Here is an 18,360-nt window from a genome sequence, read left to right as displayed (position 1 = left end):
AAAAGCCCCCCTCCCCCCAGCAAGAGGGAGGGGCGCGGCACCCAAGGCACAGAAGTGCCCGGCCTGGGGGTGGGGGGGAGCGGCTGGCAGAGAAACCAGCCCTGCATGAGCGCCAGCTTCTAGGAGGCTCATCAGGAGTCGAGTGCAGCCCAGGCAAGTCCATCTGAACATACCTCAGGGGCACAGCCCCTCCTGGCCTGTCTGCCACGCGCCTCCCCCCCCACCCCCAACGCGGTGAGGACTTTAAGTCTGCACTGCAGGACCGCGCCTTTGACTCTCAGGCTCCCACCCCAGTGGACGGGACTGCGAGGGGAGCGCGGAGTCAGCGCCGGGCCCAGACGCCTCCCACCCAGGAGTCGGAAAGGGATGGAAATGGAACCACAGGCCCTGCAGAGTAAACAGACGAGAAAGGCGATGCTCACGTGTTTATTTTTCCTTGTACCCCCCCCCCCACGCTGGACTGCAGAGCCCGCACCTCCTCACATTTCAAAAACCACAATTTGGAGATGACTCCTCTATAAAACTGTGCGGTCCGAGTGCAAGCTGCTGACCACCAGGAAGCCGCCTTCTGAACCATGGCAGCAAGGGAACAGCCCAAGGCAGCCAATGCACATGTCCAGGCCCCGGCCTCCCACATGCAACCTGGGGACCTGTATGTGTCTGAGGCCCCCGCAGTGTCCTGGGTCACCAAGGTCACCAGACCTTTTTGAACTCCCCACCCTTCATCATGCTCACGGGCTTTGCCGTTTTCCAGCTGTCAGTTGTAAGCACCCCACCTCCCCCACCCCATGCACATCCACACCTCGGAGATTGGGCAAGAGGGTTCACAGTGCCGGGTCAAGCTGGACAACCCTCAGGGAGAGAAGCGGGTGCTCACGTCGCCCCGGGACCCACCATGGCACTCAGTGTGGGCAGCACAGGCCTCTCGGCAGCGGGCAGGGTTGACAGCCTGCTGGCCTGAGGAGACGGCTGGGTGCTCCCCCACCCAGGGACTGCCAGTCTCGGAGACCTCATGGAGGCCCCCTCCCAGCGAAGCTCCTTGTGGAGGTGTGGAGACCAACCTGGTCTGACTACAGTGGTGGCTGTAACCTCTGTGCTTCACCTGGTGTCCAGCTGCAGCCGTGGAGAGAAATCTTTATTCCACTGATTGGCACGTTCAATTCTGAACAGCTGTGCTCTGGTAACATTAAATAGGTTCACTGATGTTTAGGGAAAAAAGCCCGAGAGTGCACCATTTATGAATGTTTGCTCTAAAGTCACATCCCAAGAAGCACATAAAAAGGTGCTAACAGCTCTGGGTCTGCGGGTCCCAGGGCCTCTATCGGAAGAGCCGGTATATCCTGGGCAGGCGCCCGTCCTTGCTGGACAGCGCCGCCTGCACGTGCTCGTATGTCGGCAGGTCAGTCAGGTCCCCCAGTGCGGCCACTGCAGGCTTCCCCCGCAGCATCTTAGAAGCAACTCTCTTGATGTCTTCTGGCTTCACATCGCCTGGCACAGGGAACAAAAAGACATCGGGGGACACGTGACTCGTCCACGATTCCAGTCCTCTCCACGCAGTGGCTGCGATCGCTAAGCGGACTGAGGGGTCCCCAATCTCCCATCACTTCACCACCTCAGGACCCCAGAGGGTCCAAATGCAGCTGTGAGTGGACTCAGTGAATCGGTGAAATTTCTTAGGAATGGGGAAGTGTCTTTGGTTTAAAATTATGTACTTTCAAATGCGTACAGACATGCCCAACCCAATAGGAGTTAATACAATTAAAAAAGAAAGGACCCCCTCATCTAATGAGTTACCTACATGACGAATCCACAGGGGAGGAAAAAACCAAAATCCTCAGGGCTGCATGGACAGAAGGGTGCAGCCTTCGGAGGTCAGAACCCAGAAACCACACCCCAGTGAACACGCCCACCAGTAGGCTTATCTTCTATGGAAAACAAGGCCTTGGAGAGATGGGACTGTCATACTGAAGTGACTGAAGGGATCTCCAAGGAAGGACAAGGGGCCACACGTGGGGGGCAAGCACCGTCCCAGCAGGACTCCACACTCAGGAGACCCCAGGTTCCTCGTCTCCACAGAGTGGGAGGCCGAGCCCTTGTGGGCTTGCAGACCCTTCGACAATCTGATGAAGCTAAGATCAGCCTGTCCCACAATGCGTCACAAGCAAATCAAGTTTGGCATACAACTGGGAGAAGTTCCAGGGCCTCCTGAAGGTCACTGGTGGGAGGCCTCAGACACTTGGAGACCCGACCCCACCACAGAGCCCACAGGGTACCCCTGCTGGAGCCTCTCCATGTGCAGAACAGCACTGCGCCAGGAGCCTTCCGCCCATTTCCTCACTGAACCTGCTTTGAAACCCACAGTGATTGTAAGAAGCCCTTTCATAATGGGGGGCAAAAGCTGGGGTCATGCGGGGAGGCACTCAGCCAACACTGGCAGGGCGGGACGCGTGCCCCTGGCCTCCTCCGGGGGAGAGGCCGTCTCGGCCGAGCCGTGAGCGCGGTACTCACGGATGAGCGCACATAGCTCGTGGGGCAGCTTCCGGGAGCGGGTGGCCAGCACCTGCCTGCCCACGTCCTCGAAGATGACGGGCCTGGCCTCCAGGTTCATCATGAGCATGGACATCAGCTGGGTCTTGGCCCGCTCCAGCTCCACCTGCGGGGCACACGGCTCAGCTCTCAGGGCTCACTGCCGCCCCTCCAGCTGCTCGCCAACAACGCAGCCCACAGAGTGGCCGACGGAAGCGTCCCTGCAAAGGGTCTTCCACGTGCCCCAGGCTGAGGGAAGGGAAGACACCCGTGGGCTTGGGCTCCTAGGCAAATCCCGCCACACTTCCTCTGTTTTCTGGGTGGGGCTGGACCTACATTTGGTAGGACCTTCACCGTATTTTAAATAAGGAAGAAACATGCTAATGTTTAAACATTCTCATGTTTAAAAAGTTCGCCATGCAGTGGGCAGGGTGAAATGTCAAACACCCAAACTCCAGGACTCCAAAGCTGGCCACACGTCAAGATCACAAGGAAGACAGATGCGTGCAGATGCCGGGGCAGCACCCAAGTCCCAGGAGCAGGCCCCCCGGGAAACTCTAGGGGAACCTGCTCATCTACTAACCCTGCGACTCGAGCCCCTCAGACCAAGTGTGGAATCTACAGCTCCGTGACTCCAGGGGGTTACGGTTACAATGCTCAGCCTGGGAGTCGACGGTAGGAAAGAGGGGCGGGGCTGGGTGAGAAACGCCAGGCCGGTCGACCTGGGAGCTACCTGACTTGGAGGAACGAATGTCGGAAAACATCCTGGCTACTTAAGAGTCTGTGCTTTTTAAGTAAAATAACTTCTAATTTAAGACACATCTTTATTTTTGAAACTTCAGGCAGCTACCTTCTCTCAGACCGACTTCACATTAGAGAAAAACAGTTTTTCTAGCAAAACGCTAAGGGAACCATCAAGTGTTAATTTTTAAACACATTTGTATTTTTAAAATAATGTTCCTTTTTCTGAACTAAAAAGGGAGTACGTGATTCCTGCAGAAAACACGGAATGTGCAGAAAAGAAGCTCTAAAGGTGAAGGACACCCTCCCGCCCACAGGGCAGACAGCTCACGCGCTGGGCTTCGCTGCAGCTGCTGGTGTGTATGTGTGCATGCGCATGCATGCATCAGTCCATAATGTACATGAAATCGACTTAATTGTGCCAGTTCTGGTGCAGGAAGAAACAAGACTTCTAAACATGTTCAGTATAAAAAATGAAATTAAAAACATGAAACAAAACCTAAGGTTACTACGGAAAAGCTACACAGCCAGGAGGAAGCTAGGACAAATGCTGAGTGGCCCACACGTTTTGTACGGCGCTGCCTTAGTTCACTTGGTTTCCCAGGGCTGCTGAGAGGGGCCCAGGACGATCACAGGACGCACGGGGTTGGTCAGAGCACACAGACCTTGTGCTGGAGGTGGCTCTCAGCATGGATACGGGGAGGATGGGCTCCCAGGGCTGCAGGCCTGAGTCACCCCATGGGCCACACTACCCTGGCTGGGGTACTGGCGCTGTGGGCACAGAGAACGGGCCCACTGCCAGCCACCCTACACCATGGTCTCCACCTGTCCAACACTGTGGGGCTGCTGGAAATGGCTCCAGGCCGTACTCACCACGTCCACGGTTCCAGCCGTTAAAACAAACTCTCTGGTGATGATTTCCACCATCTCCCGAACCTGTAAGAGAGCGTGGAGCGGAAGAGCATGACCTGAGCCCAACAGCCCCGCAATGCTCCGAAGAAGGCGCTGGCGACACCCGGCTCACCTGTCTGGGGTCAGCGCTGGCATGGATGCACAGGAGGCCCGTGTCCTCATAGCTGTGATGATAGGAGGTCGCATTGTACATCCAGTGGTGCCTGTGAGGAGTGGGAGAGAGGGCCACCAGGAAGGTGGTATCAGGGTCCCGGAGCACCCTCGGCGGGCCTGGAGGCCCCGGGACAGCCAGGGGAAAGCATCCAGCGCACCTGTTGAGCACGTTGAGGTAGAGCCTGGTAAACATGCCCTTGCCGGGCCCACCGGCTGAGAAGGAGCCGCCGCCCCCCATCATCATGTTCAGCACCGCAAAGGGGATGAAGTCTGCCTCCTGCAGGAGATGGGAGGGCCGAGCTCAGCCGCAAGGCGGCCCTGGCTCCAGGGCGACCCGTCCAAGCTGCTGGGACTCACCAAGAAGGAGCAGCTCTCCAGCCCTATCATGATGTGCGTAAGCTCCGGGAATGGGGCAGGGCCCAGGCTGACATTGGACATGTCTCTTTCCAGCTGCAACCAAGCAGAACGGATGTGTGTGCACACATGATAAACCACACCACCAGACCATGCAAACTTCTCAGTCTTAAAAGCAGTTATACAGAAGCCATCCACGGATGTCAGAAAACTCCCTCTAGAGGAAAGAACTGCCCCCGCCTCAGGCCCAGCTGGACTCTCGTCTCACAAGCGCTCAGGGAGCATGTGGCATGCTTCGAGTAATATGCACTAAGGTAAAGCCACGAACGCACAGCTAATCCTGACACCTTCACAGGAACACACTGAAACGACGTCAAAGAGAACGTCCTCAACCCGAGGTCCCGGGACCCCCGGCTTTACCTTGGCGATGCCCCCGGTGTACTGCGCCACCGATCTGTCAACCTGCACAGCCGCCTCGCTGCCCCAGGCTGGGTGGGCCCCCAGGAGATGCTTTATGGCACATTCCAGCAGGCGCTCGTGCTCCACCCCCACTCCAGCCAGCACCATGCGGTCGGGGGTGTAGTAGTTTCTCAGGTAAGAATAAAGCACCTCTCGATTGATCTTTGCTATGTTCTCTGTGGGGCAGAAACGGTGCAGGCCAACTGTGTTTTCCCTGTAAGCAGCCTGAATGAGGGAAGCAAGAGCAACGCGAGTGACGAGAACACGACCAGGTCTCCGCAAGCGAGCCAGGCCTGCGGCAGCCCTGCCACAGAGGCCCCCACCACACGGGGGAAGCCCACCAGCTGCTCACTTCAGCTACGGCTTGGCAGTAGCAGTCTTGAGTGTTTACAAAAATGGTAAATCTGCTGCTCCAGAGCAAAAGCTCATAAGAAATGCAAAACAATAGGCTCACTCTAGAGCTCTGTCACTTTAAGAACTGGGAAGTTAAAGCCTTGCCTAAATAGCAGATCCAGAGACTAACACGACCCTCTAAACTGACTACGCTTCAACTTAAAAAACTGAAATGAAGACTGTTCTGTGAGGTGACATCGGCCCGGTGTGAGTGACAGCCTCACCTCGTGGATCATCTCGGTGAGAAGCGGTTCCGGGTCGGGCCTCATGTTGAGGTCCTCCAGCTCAAACTGGACTGCCATTCGGGTCATCTCAATTTCCTCATCTGCAAAGAACCAAAGACAAGGCTCAGACGGAGACTGCCCTGAGCATCACTGGCTGGCAGCTGCTGGCAGGGTCCCCTCCGCCTTCCTCAGGGGCAGACCTGGGGGACACTTGCAGGAGCTGGGGTGAGAGCGCCCTCAGCTGTGACCTGAAGGAATTGGGCCCCTCATCAGTCTCTGCCTGCTCTGAGCCTTGGCTCCCTCCCCATTAGAGGCACTCAGGACCTTGACCCGTCTGCTGCCATGAGGATCAAAAATCAGCCTGGGTGTGAAGGTGCTTAGAACACAGAACCCCAGACCAACGTCAGGGGTGCCATTTCATCAGCTACCTAGGACAGGCACCCCAAAAAATCGTCATCGGAACTGCAGCCTGGGACCTCAAGGCCACGGTGCTATGAAGCAGGGGTCAGTTAGAGCAGCTGGGACCAATGGCCCAGCCCTTGCTCCTGGCCCACTCCTGCTGGGGAGCTCAAAGTCCTGCCACTTGCAAGGATGAGTAAGGGAAGGGGGATGGGGACGTGGAAACTTCTGTTAGTATGTCAGGCAAGGTCTTTAAAGACAGTCTGAGGTGCCTTTCTGAAATGAAAGAAGCAAGGTCACCACAAATGTCAGAGGGCATAGAGACAAGGATGAAGCACCAAGGACTCTTCTAATCATTGGCATTATTTCTAACGAGACCCTGCTGTCGCTGGCAGGTGAGCCCCAGGGCTCCAGGAAAGCCACGCCCCTCCCTGGGGTGGCGCTTCTCCCAGTATTCCATCCCCCAAATCCCTCAAGCAGCCTGAATGCACACCTGTCAGCTGGGGGTGCAGGACCACATCAGCCAGCAAACCAACCACCGTCTCCAGGCCTTTAGAATCAGCAGACACAGCATACATGGTGGTGTCTCTGGAAAACCGACAACACCGGGCACTGGGCGCTGAGGTCGCGGCAGGTGTCAGCACACGCTTGGTGCCTTTCTCCCTTTCCTGCCTCACAGCGTAGGAAACACAGCTGCGTGCTGGCTACGCACTGGGCAGAAGACACTGTCCAGCCAGACCAAAGAGCCAGCTCTGAGAGGACTGCACCAGCACAGGCTCCCTCCAAGGTGAGTCATTTCATCCTGTGCTTTCTGAGTGTCCGCTATGTGAACTATCAAGATGGGAACAGGCCTGGCCTTAGGTGGCTGGGGAGCAGAGACTCCCTGTGGCATCAGCTCACAGCACGGGGCACGAGGATCAGACAGGCACCAAGTCGGTCGGGAGGCACTGGCATGACAACCACACAGCCACAGGATGGAGCAGAGTCAGGCAGGAGCCCACACAGAACAGACATAACCCACGCGGACAGGAGAGCCTTCAAGGGGAGACACGGCCGCCAGTGTCTTTGCAGACCAGGGGCCATTCTCAGCGGGGAGGTGCTGCAGGTCCACGCAGGACAGTGACAAGAATGAAGTCTGAGCTGAGATTAGTGGGCGGTGTCAGGGTCAGAACACAGTCTTGCCTGACCAGAAGGAAGAGCCCTGGGGAGACGGAGGGAGATGGGCTCACATACTGGGCACGCGTCTGGACTGCATTCAAATAGCTGGGAGCCAGGAGCTTTCAAAGACTCTTTTGGAAAATGTGAACACATGGCCTCCACGCTAACTCTAATTCTTTTCTGTGTAATTTCGTAGCATTCAGACTGAAACAACCAACCACGTGTGACCTCTGTCCACTCGTCTTGTTGCCTGACAGAGCTCTCTGAAAGGGGCCCACAGCTGGCAAACACCATCTGCCTGTGCCCACAGCACCCTGCCCCATCTGTGCTCCAGCTACTTACTGGACTTTCCCCCGTCCCCACACACACCACTGCCTCCTCCAGGCTGAGCCTCGGCACCTGCTGCTCCCCAGTCTGAGCCACAGTCCCCCTCACTCCATCTGGCAAATTTCTCCAAGAACCAGCCCCAATGTTGAGTTGCCCTTCCTTCCTTTCCTGACTCCAGACCAAGTTAGTTCTCACCCCACGCTCCCACCACCCTTGGTCCCTGGCTTCTTTGTCTACTGCCTAGGGTGCAGCCCTCTGCCCAATCTGTGCACATCTTGGGGACAGGGCCTGCTCGGCATTCCAGGGCCCAGCCAGCAGCCTGGCTCAAACAATAGGGTAAGCAGCCTTCTGGGGACTGCTTGGGCCTCAAAGCACCTTCCTCTGTGTAAGCGTTGCCACCCATGTGTTCTGCCCATCCAGTTCTCCACCCAATTCTCTGCCCAGATCAGGCCTCACTTCTCCCCATCCACCTCCACAGCCTCTCTGATGGGAGGGGCTCAGTGGGACTCTGACCAAGGATGAGAAGAACAGTTTCACCTGATGCAAAATGAGTCCGTATGTAAAAGCTGGTGTACCTCGATGTCTGGCAGTCACAAATACCCCCATGCTTTTCCAAGGTAAGCAGAATTTCATCTTTGCTGCCAAATCGATCAGTAGACTAGAAAGGATAAATAAAAACTAAGTAAGCAATCCAAAACAACCTCTAAAATACAACTTTTAAGAAAAAAATTACCGTTGCTTTAAAAACACATTGCATCAAATTATCTTTTAACTTAGAAATCTTTCATTAGTGTTAATTTTGCAATTTAATCATCTATTAAAATAACCACTTAAAAAAAGCAAAACTTGACAGATTCCTCCCAAGTATAACCTCAGAAATCACAACTTGTTGTAAAATGACTATAACTCAATAAAAAAGTTAAAAAAAAAATCACAAGTTGGACACTGACCGAAAATGCCAATTTTTCCAAAAAGTGAGCAATTCCACTAAGATATTTTGCTTCATATCTTGATCCTGAATTAATAAGAACTGGCAATAAAAAGGAAATTGACAAGTAAGTTCAAAGGGGAAGATTTAATCAAGAGAAACCTTTTAAAATTGTGATGACTACATAAGCAGATGTAAACAAACGAGACGATGAGTATGTTCACCACCTTACTCAGGACGGCCTCACAGCTAAAACACATGTATTTACAGACCTGCGCGCTTTATACTCGTGGTGGAAAATTGTTAGAATAACAGGAAGAAAGAGGGGAAAAGTCCACCACCAAAACAGCCACCCTTCTTACTTAGTCTACTAAGTTTTCAGATTTTATGCCATGCTTTTTCACTCAGGATACAATCCATTAATGATGGACTAATTACAACCGACAGTCAAGTGAAGTGTGTGCACGTTACAGCAAACGGGACCACCCACAACACGGCGAACAGTACAGTACTTACTTCCTACTGTACAGAACTGTCCAAACTTATTTTGGGATGCCACACGAAGCCCATTATCCAGTGTGGTAATTTTGGTTTCAAACTTTTCCTGTCCATCAACTGTAGCAAAAACGGGCTTGGGTACTCCAGGTAAGGGAGAAGACAGGGGGATGTTGGGGTAGGCACCACCACTACTAAACCGTCTGTACGCAGGGGTTCCAAACCTAAAACAGAGACATTAGCCCCGTTACAACAACATTGAGCCGACAGAACTCGTGGGGACCACCTACGTGCAGTTATCTGTATTCTATCTGTATTACAAGTCAGTCTCTCCCTTCATAAAGGATGTATTTCTACACGTCTCCAGAGATAACCCAGAGGGGTGACCAAACACACTACTGCGGGGGACGAATCCTGGCTGAGCCCAGGGGCCTGCCACAAGTTGGCTCAGGTCTTCGGGCCTCAAATGCAACTCTGTGAGATAAACAGTAATAACAGCACCTTACTCTGAGGGAGGCTGTGTGGGTTAAATCAGCTTTTCCACACAGAGCCCTGCCCTTCCACAGCCCCACTGGAGTGGAAACGGAAGCCCCACCTCTTCACCTAGACTGGAAGGCCACGTGTGGTCTGGCCTCTGACTTATCCAAACTCACCTCCTAACCGCCCATCCCCCAGCTAGGTCTGGTTCACTCTGGCCTGTTAGTCCATTCCCAGAGCACACTGGGCACTTCATCCCCAAAGCTTCTGATCTCACTGTTCTGGCCCACCCTGCTCTCACCCGCACTTTTCACATGGTTGACTCTTCTTTCATTCTTCATCTCTCAGTTTAAATGTCACTTCCTCTGAGATCACCCCTCATCATTCGACTTTAAGTTAGTCTTTCCTGTTTCCCATCACTGAATTCGACTTACGTGCTCCAAAGCTGACACTCTGGGCAGGCTACTATCTACCCTCACTGTCTGGGGACAGCGATGGTGTTTCTGTCCCCATCGCACCCAGGCGCCTACACAGTTCCTGCAGACAGAGCGGTGTCGACATCCATCCCTTGTCTCAGTGAAAGTGCCAAGTGTGGAAAAACGCAGGCCTGGCCACTGGAGCGCGATGGCGGCGGGTAGAGAAAAGGCCAGACAACAACAGGAGGGGACACGGCACGGCTATCAAGGGCACAGCTTTGGCGACCACAGAATCCTGGCTCTGTGGGCCCAAAGGACCTGAGGCCCCGCGGGCTCGGCCTCATAAGGGGGCACGAGGCAGGAAGGGGCCGAGGCGAGATGACACGTGACCTCGGACAAGCTCCCGTCCGCCCGGGAGGAGACGGCGGGACAGGAAAGCCGGATGGGGCTCGGGGCCCGGGCCCGCGGCGCCAGGCGGGGAAGTGCCCACGACGTGTCGAGGACGGGCCTGGGATCCCGCAGTCCCAGTCCGACCGCCTGGCGCCGTGCCTCGGCCTGGGGAAGCCAAAGATTAAACGTCCAGAGAGACGCGAACCTCCCCAGCCTCCGACCGACCCATGGCCGGCCCTCGACTCACCTCAGCCGCGAGCGGCCCCAGGAGCTCGAGCCTCGCAGCAGCCGCGTCGCCGCCAACACCATAGCCGCCATCTTGTGTCTCCGCCCACCGGTTCTGTCGTCACTTCCTGTTCCGCCCCTGACGCCCCGCCCCCCCGGCGCCGGCCCGCGACGTTCGGGCTCGCGCTTCCGGTGCGCGGAGCGGAAGCAGCGGCCAGAGCCTCGGAGCGGCGGCCGAGCGGCGGGCGACTGGGGCGGGCAACTCGGGCCGCGGCCGGGGCGGAGCCGGGGCCATGGAGCCGCCGCTGCCGGGCTAGGGAGGGCTGGCGCCGCCGGGCCCGCGGCGATGGCGGGCTACGCGCGCCGCCCGGGCGTCACCCCGCTATCCCGGGCCCGGAGCCTCGTCATTTCGGACGGTGAGCGGCGGAGCGGGCAAGGGCCGGGGTCCGCGGCCCGGTGGCCGTGCTGAGGTCCAGGTGAGGCGGGCACGCAGAGCGCCCGCGCAGCGCCGGCGCGCGGTGAAGTCGCTCTTGTTGTTATTACAGCTCCAGCGTTCTATGAGCGCCGGTCTTGTCTCCCCCAGCTAGACTGTGAGCGCCCCCATGGCAGGGACCTGGAGTCCCACTTCTTCGGCATTCGGCCGACGTTTATGTGCTATGTGCCCAGTCCGGTGCTAGCTTCCGTGGGAGACACAGGTGAGAGACCAGCCTCAGGGATCCCCGGTGCCGGCACTACCTGTAGGTACCTGTGCTGTAGCCTGAACTCACCCCTTGACCTAGCGATAAGCACTAGCACCACCGTGTGCCGGGCGCTGGGAGTACAGGACGCGAGGGGATAGGGGTCCCGCCCCCAGGAGCTCACAGTCTGATCTTGGATCCCCCCCAGCCAGACAGCTCTAGTACAGGATGGTAAATACTGGAGTGGAGGTATGCGCAGTGGGAGCAAGGGAAACCACCTCGTTCTTTCAGGGCAAGGGAGCCTTCATCCAGTAGGCAAGGCTTGGAAACCAGCTGCAGTGATCCTCTGGTCACTGCAGCTGGGCAGTGGGCAGCCTTAGTTCATCCTAATTCTCCCCAAGCAACTACACCGCCTCGTGTCCAGGGTGTCCTTGGAGTGTTCAGGTAGTTATGTGAGGGTCTGAGAGGCCATGGCAACCCACAAGGGCATTCAGGAGGTACCACAAGATGCAGGAGGATATATGTACCTGCCCCACTGGGCATCAAACCTATTGAGAGCTTTGTCAGAAACACACATGCTAGGGCCCATGGAAGTCAGACCATCTCTAGGGGCAGGAATCCAGGTGCTTGTGCTTTGAAAGTTCCCCAGGCTATGAGAACCACTGCAGTACAGACCCCATGTAAAAAAAAAGTTGAGGTCATAAAGGATTCCTGTGATCATGGTGGGGTGACGATGTCTCTTTGCAGATTTTGGCTATGGAAAGGGGAAATGTACTAAGCAAGGTCCATCAGGAGCCCAGAACACACATTTTGGAGGTAGAGTAGTTCAGTAATCCTTTCTTTTTCTCTTCATCAAACACACAGTGCCAGGCATGTGCTTGGTAGTGGGGTTGTTGGTTTGACAGCATGGAATTAGTGTACCTGGAGCCCAAAAGATCAGGTGGAGGTAGAATCCCACAGATTCAGTCTTGACCCCAGGGCCAAGGGAAAAAGGGCATGGGGCCAGAGAACTGGGACGTGGCGAGTGGAGGTGAGGGGGAAACCCTGCCTGAGGGTCTGAGGATACAGCCGGGGCTGGGGTTACAGGAACTAACTTTATGCAGGGTTGGCACCTGGGCTTGGGTAATTGGTGGGCCGGAAGGGCAGCAGTGTGGCTGGCTGGGTACTGGCAGCGGGAAAGCGGAGCAGTGATTCCCAGCGTGGCCCGCGGGCGCACTTTGCCCCCAGGCCAACTAAAACTCAGCCTGTGTGGGAGCTGAGGTGCATCGTGGTCATAAAGATTCTGAGGTGGACTCCATGGGCCCCAAGGTGTGGGAACCAAGGGGCTCAGGACAGAGAGGAGTAGGTCTGTTTCATTGGCCTGCGCTCATTTCCTAGTGTCACCGGGGTCTGGTGGAAAGACAAGGGCAGCCTTCCCAGTTTGCGCTGGGGCCGAGTTTGGGAAAGAGCAGTGCATGGGAAAGTCCCCTTTTAATGACCTTCTGGAGACTCTTTGCATGTGTGACGTGCGTTATCATTTCAGATGATAAACTTGAAGATCTTGAAGAGGCAAATCCATTCTCCTTTAAAGAGTTTTTGAAAACCAAGAACCTTGGCCTGTCAAAAGAGAACACGACCAACAGCAGGATCTATTCAAAGGTAGCTCGAAGGCACTGTTTGCAGTACTTTCAGAAAAACCCTCCAGAGGACGTCTCTCCTCTGATTGGCAGCGTTCCTTCCGAGAAGGTTTTGCAGGAGTTGTGGGGCACATCGAAGCAGCTGCTAATCCTGGTGGGGAAGCTGCATGGATCCCTCCTGCCTCCCACCTTCCCAGTAGTTCCAGCGTTGAACGTCCAGGAAGAAAGGCCTGCAGTGTCTTCTGAGTCTGAGCTTTGACCCCCTATTTTTTTTTTAGGAATCCACGAGGCACTCTCTGGGACTCGACCATAACTCCCCAACCTCCCAAACTGTGGGGTATGGCCTGGAATACCAGCAGCCGTTTTTCGAAGACCCGACAGGGGCTGGTGACCTCCTGGACGAGGACGAGGATGAGGACGACAGGTGGAATGGGGCCTACCTGCCGTCTGCTGTGGAGCAGACCCACTCGTCCAGGGTCGCTGCCAGCACATCACCCTGCAGCACCTACATCTCCTTTTTTTCCAACCCATCGGAGCTGGCGGGGCCTGAGTCTCTGCCCGCGTGGACGCTGAGTGACTCCGACTCTCGCGTCTCCCCAGCGGGGAGCCCCAGCGCAGACTTTGCAGCCCACGGAGAGTCACTGGGGGACAGGCACCTTCGGACACTGCAGATAAGTTATGAAGCAGTAAGTGAGGGGGGACTGTGTGTCAGGTCCCCAGTAACAGCTCAGATCTGAGCAGCATTCTTGGAGAAAAACCTGGAGAGCTCTGGAGGCCTCGATGGCCTGGGGTTTTGGCTCCAAAGACAGCAGTCCGCACCAGGGTCTCTGTGCGGGGCCCTTGCCCAGTGTGCCCGTAACCCACTGAAAGGCCCTGCGGGGGCTGCAAGGTCTGGCCCCCCGTAGGCATGAGCTGTAGCAAGGTTGAGACCCTCAGAGCTGCCCCTTAGAACAGGGTCCACTCCAACCGGTGGCTTAGGGACAGCCTGCCCAGTATTCTGAAGGCATTTTAAAAAGTAGTAATTACCTAGAAAAGCGTTACAAGGTATGAATATGATTGAAGTTGTGACTATAGGCCTTGGGAAAGCAGACAGCTTTATTCTTGGTCTTTCTCTGTAAGTGGACTGTGGGGTGACTCTGGAACATTCTGTGTTCCAGAGCCAAATGGCAGAAGTCCAGACTCCTGGGAGTGAGACACGCTGAGTTGCTAATGAGGATTTTCTTTTTCTGCAGCTCAAAGATGAAAATTCTAAGCTAAGAAGAAAGCTGACTGAGGTTCAGAGCTTCTCTGAAACTCAAACAGAAATGTATGTAAGCCTTTAGTTAGGATCACAGTTCAAAACGTCTTCTGACCCAAACAGAGCAATTTGAAAATAATGACGAAGTATCCAAGTTGAACCAAGCCCAGGTTTTATTGTATTAAATCCTCAGCATCAAACACGTTTCTTACGTCCCGTGTAAAAGTTTACATTGAACATGAGGCTGAAATCAACCAAATTTGGTGACAAGGCAGCAGAGCGGTCAGTTGGCTCCCGGTGCCCCTGACCTGGTGGCCCTGACCACGAGCTGACTCTGCATTGGCTCGGGGTTGTTGCCTCCCCCGCTGGGCCTCCTTGAGGTTCATTCTGAAGCAGCAGGCTCTTAACGTTTTTTATCCAATCAACCCAATTAAAATTTCTTCTGTTCTAATACTGTTAGCGTTACTCGTGGGAGTTATTAACATCTCGGGGCTTTCCTTTAACAAGGGTGAGGACACTGGAGCGGAAATTAGAAGCCAAGATGATAAAGGAGGAGAGTGACTATCATGATCTGGAGTCGGTGGTCCAGCAGGTGGAGCAGAATCTGGAGCTCATGACTGTATGAGCCGGTTTCCTTGTTTGCAGGAGGGAGGTGGGCAGGGCCTTTGTCTGCTGGGCGGAGCCAACAGGGACATTGTGAAGTGTTGGGTGTGTCACTCCCTGCAGGGGACCCAAGTCCCAGGCATTGTTGCTGCTGAGCCCTGCCCTGGGGGACCGGAGGCCTGGGTGGGCCCCGCAGGCAGGCAGTGAGCAGGGGCACGGATTCTGTGAGGAGAGGTCCCTCACAGTGGGCACCCTGAAGGTGGGGTGGGCCCGCCTGGCTCTGGGTGAGGGCGGCGGGGCCAGGAAGGAGGGGACGCCTGTGTCCACATTATGACGTCAGTGATGCCTTTCTTCTTTTTTTTTCTGTGGGGGGAATCACAGAAACGGGCGGTCAAGGCAGAAAATCACGTCATGAAACTGAAACAGGAAATAAGCTTGCTGCAGGTAACTAGAGGGAAGGTCGCAGATGCTTCACGTGCACACAAATCCCCCAAAACACGCCAGAGCCTCTGCTGGGGTTCTTCCCATCCCTAACTGACAAAGCATCCAAAATCAGGACAGTGTGAGCTTTCCTCTCAGGCCCTGAAAGAAGGAAGCCACTCAGTCCTGGGCCCCGGGCCTGCACACCGCGCAGCGTGGGGGACTGTAGGGCAGGGTGGCACGTGCTCGCGTGCTAGTCTCATTTCTGTGGGTCACCGCTGAGGAGGGCTGGGGACAGCGTCAGGCCCGCATCCATTAGGAGCCCCCCACCCCCACTAGGAAAGACCACCATTGTCGCCAGGTTTGGCCAGGGAAGTTCAAAGCACCCCCCCACACACACACAGGCACAGGTCTCTAACTTCAAGCGGGAGAATGAAGCCCTGCGGGCGGGCCAGGGCGCCAGCCTGACTGTGGTGAAGCAGAACACGGACGTGGCCCTGCAGAACCTCCGCGTCGTCATGAACAACGCACACACTTCGATCAAGTGAGCACGGGCTGTGCCCTCGGCTGGCCGGGGGCGGGGTGGGACCTCACTCAGCGAGGGATTTCAAACCACGACCACCCCACGCACGGCAGACCGAGGGCTCCCTCGGGGTGAGGGGGGCTGGATGATCCTGTTCACCCCAGGGTCACAGGGTGCACACCAGCCAGCCGGCCCCCTATGGCCCACGTGGTGATGACCATTCTCACCCTGGAGGCTTGAAGGTTAACGTCAGGCGGGCCTGAATCCTGGCTCCTTCGCCTACAAAACACCGAGATTTTGAGTGAAAAAAAATAATAATACTTTCCCTCATGTAAAAAGCAAATAAATTGGAAGAAGGACCTAGGACCGCGCTCAGCGCGGTAAGACTGTGGGAGGTGACGGCTGCTGTCGTTAGCGGCCACCCTCGTGCTCTGTCCCCGGGCCGACCCCAGCCAGGGCAGCAGTGAGTGACAAAGCCCATTTCGCTTAAGTGGAGCATGAAGAGTCTCTTCAGAGTAAATCCAAGATTTAACAAACCTGCACTTTTCACTCTGGGACGTGAACGCTTCTGTTGGCACTTTAGAGCAGCTGTGGTAGCGGTCTGTCCTGTCTGTATTCTCGTTTCAGGCAGCTGGTTTCTGGAGCTGAAACGTTGAATCTCGTTGCTGAAATCCTTAAATCTATAGACAGAATTTCTGAAATTAAAGATGAGGAGGAGTCCTGAGAACCACTGAGGGGCTTCCAGCTCACAGCTCTGTTTACACCCTGAAATAACTACCCAAAGATTCCAAAGCACCGCTGTGTCTTTACATAAACAGTCCTCACCCGTGATAGAAATCTTTATCATGCGAGACTGACGTCACGACCGGTCACAGTGTTACCAGCCACGCACGGGGAGGAGCCGCTCCTGGCTAGGAGGCCGCCCCTGCCTTGGACGCAGCCCCTCCGGGGGCTCCCGCTGGTTTCCAGCTGCCGATCTGCTACTGGGAGGCACTTCTATAAGAGCTGGTGGTTTTTTTTTAATGTACTAAACACAAAAGCAGTAGTTCTGTTTTATAAGCGTTTTCCGTTGTCATTCCAGAATAATTGTCAGAGAAGTCCAGTTGCTCGTCCTTGACTTCATGAGGCGAGAACAACACTAAATGAGCCGTAACTAAACACCTAGTCAGAGGGGACTTGTGCCTTCCCGCCCTCGCTCCGCACCCCCTCTGGCTCGTGTCCACTCTGTTGGCCTTCACAGGGTGGCTCTGTGGTTGGTGGCCTGAGCCCGGACCCCCGCAGGGACCAAAGTCAGCACGGGCATTCCACGGTGGGGGGCCATCTAAGTGCATCTCTCCGTGGGCCTTCAGATTCAGAAAACTGCTCTTGGCTGAAGGGTTTTGGTACACGTTTCAGGTGGCATCTTATACCATGAGGTGTAGAATTGAGGAGCGTGGAGCGTGGGCAGAGCCTTCCCGGGGCAGCGCGCCATGCCCCACGGTGCCTCTCCCACCCCTTCCTGTCCGCAGTGAGGCCTCATGTGCACTAGACGCCTTTCTGGCTGTGTTCCCGTGGATGTTATTTTTTAAAATAAAGTTCCTTTTCCTCTCCTCTTCAAGTCAACAGCTTTTTTATTTAATAAATTCTAAAATTCATATGCACTGTCCCTGTTTTTGTGACTTAGCCTGTTGTGTCTGAGAAGCATGCGGCTGTCCCCTGATTTCAAGGTGTGTGTCCTGTCCTGTCCTAACAGGTGGTTTATGCTGACGAATGAAGCATCGTGCCCTGCCCGTTAGGGGTGGACTCGGGCCACTGCTGTGTGGGCCCGGCTGCAGTGACAGCACGCTGTAGACTTGCGAGTTGAATCAGAGCAGCCTGTTGAGTGGGACAGGTTAGATTCTAGTATTGGAGCATTTGAGATCATGCGGCTGAATTTTCAAGACGTTTAAACTGCTAGGCCCTCTGCCCCTAGCTATGGGTAAGAGCCTCCCAGAAGTCACCGTGGACCATGTCCTTCATCTTACCCTTCACCAATGCCTCGTGCTCCTGCGCATTGGTGAAAAGTGGGCACTGGGTTCTATTGTCAGAGCAGACTTCAGACGGGGTGGTCTAGCAGGACAGTGTAAGAGAGAGGTTCTTTTCTGGGTGTACACATAGCAGCTCTGGGAAACCTGTAAAAACAGGGCTGGGACTGCCAGGGAGGATGCCTCGGGCCACAGCCCCGTATGGAGGGCACAGCATTTTACAGGGGTTGGGCCCATGCAGGCAGATCACCAGCCTGGCACCTCCTTCACCCACTGGCCCACAGGCCAGGCTGGGCCCAAAGCAGGGTGGCTCCCAGAGCAGCAACCCTCAGATGGGCCACCCACTCCTGACCCTGGATGTGAGTGGGCTCCAGCTGCTGCAGCCGTGGGGGGAGGGCCTGCTGGGGGGCGGGGTGGGCAGAGAGGGTCTCCACGAGGTAAGGTGGGCGGACACAGGCTTTTATTACACTCTGGTCTCTCCCTTTACTTTTGAAGTGTTCGACAGCAAAACTTGGGTTCGCCATTCTCGGTGACTTAAACGAACCCGCGTGTCTGCCCCTGGATTTCCAGTAGGCACGTCCTGGGCTACTCCAGGGGCACTCGGTGAGCCCTGGAGAACAGGCAGCTTGCAGTTTCCGTCGTCGTTGTCCTCACTTCCAGCGCCAATCCCAGCTTCCCCTGCGCCCACCGGCCTCCAGCTCCAC

General features: G+C 55.5%; 2 protein-coding genes across 8 annotated transcripts; one reads left to right on the top strand and one right to left on the bottom strand.

Annotated features, from left to right (window-relative positions):
• Positions 1 to 410: 410 nt before the first annotated feature.
• Positions 411 to 10,692, bottom strand: PMPCA (peptidase, mitochondrial processing subunit alpha). Of its 4 annotated transcripts, XM_031450847.2 has the most exons (13): positions 10,600 to 10,692; positions 9,091 to 9,293; positions 8,597 to 8,676; positions 8,222 to 8,304; positions 6,655 to 6,749; positions 5,763 to 5,863; positions 5,107 to 5,370; positions 4,690 to 4,782; positions 4,491 to 4,609; positions 4,292 to 4,382; positions 4,141 to 4,203; positions 2,509 to 2,653; positions 411 to 1,488 (listed from the first exon to the last, which is right to left on the bottom strand). In XM_031450847.2, exons 1-13 carry the CDS (start codon positions 10,668 to 10,670, stop codon positions 1,319 to 1,321), a joined length of 1,578 nt encoding a protein of 525 aa, XP_031306707.2. In that variant the 5' UTR covers positions 10,671 to 10,692; the 3' UTR covers positions 411 to 1,318. The 4 variants fall into 4 exon arrangements, with proteins under 4 accessions (XP_031306707.2, XP_031306708.1, XP_031306710.2 ...); XM_031450848.2 differs by lacking the exon at positions 5,107 to 5,370; XM_031450850.2 differs by lacking the exon at positions 10,600 to 10,692 and having other exon boundaries at positions 6,655 to 6,747; positions 9,091 to 9,229.
• An 88-nt stretch (positions 10,693 to 10,780) lies between these two features.
• ENTR1 (endosome associated trafficking regulator 1) lies at positions 10,781 to 17,287 on the top strand. Of its 4 annotated transcripts, XM_031450842.2 has the most exons (10): positions 10,816 to 10,993; positions 11,123 to 11,272; positions 12,002 to 12,070; positions 12,777 to 12,892; positions 13,149 to 13,556; positions 14,103 to 14,176; positions 14,615 to 14,726; positions 15,092 to 15,154; positions 15,535 to 15,674; positions 16,281 to 17,287. In XM_031450842.2, exons 1-10 carry the CDS (start codon positions 10,924 to 10,926, stop codon positions 16,375 to 16,377), a joined length of 1,299 nt encoding a protein of 432 aa, XP_031306702.2. In that variant the 5' UTR covers positions 10,816 to 10,923; the 3' UTR covers positions 16,378 to 17,287. The 4 variants fall into 4 exon arrangements, with proteins under 4 accessions (XP_031306706.2, XP_031306702.2, XP_031306704.2 ...); XM_031450844.2 differs by lacking the exon at positions 12,002 to 12,070 and having other exon boundaries at positions 10,817 to 10,993; XM_031450845.2 differs by lacking the exon at positions 11,123 to 11,272 and having other exon boundaries at positions 10,818 to 10,993.
• The last annotated feature ends 1,073 nt before the right edge of the window (positions 17,288 to 18,360 follow it).

The sequence above is a fragment of the Camelus dromedarius genome, chromosome 10 (genome assembly GCF_036321535.1).
Source record: "Camelus dromedarius isolate mCamDro1 chromosome 10, mCamDro1.pat, whole genome shotgun sequence".
NCBI classification, from domain to species: Eukaryota; Metazoa; Chordata; class Mammalia; order Artiodactyla; family Camelidae; genus Camelus; species Camelus dromedarius.
This window is presented reverse-complemented; position numbering and strand designations above follow the sequence as displayed.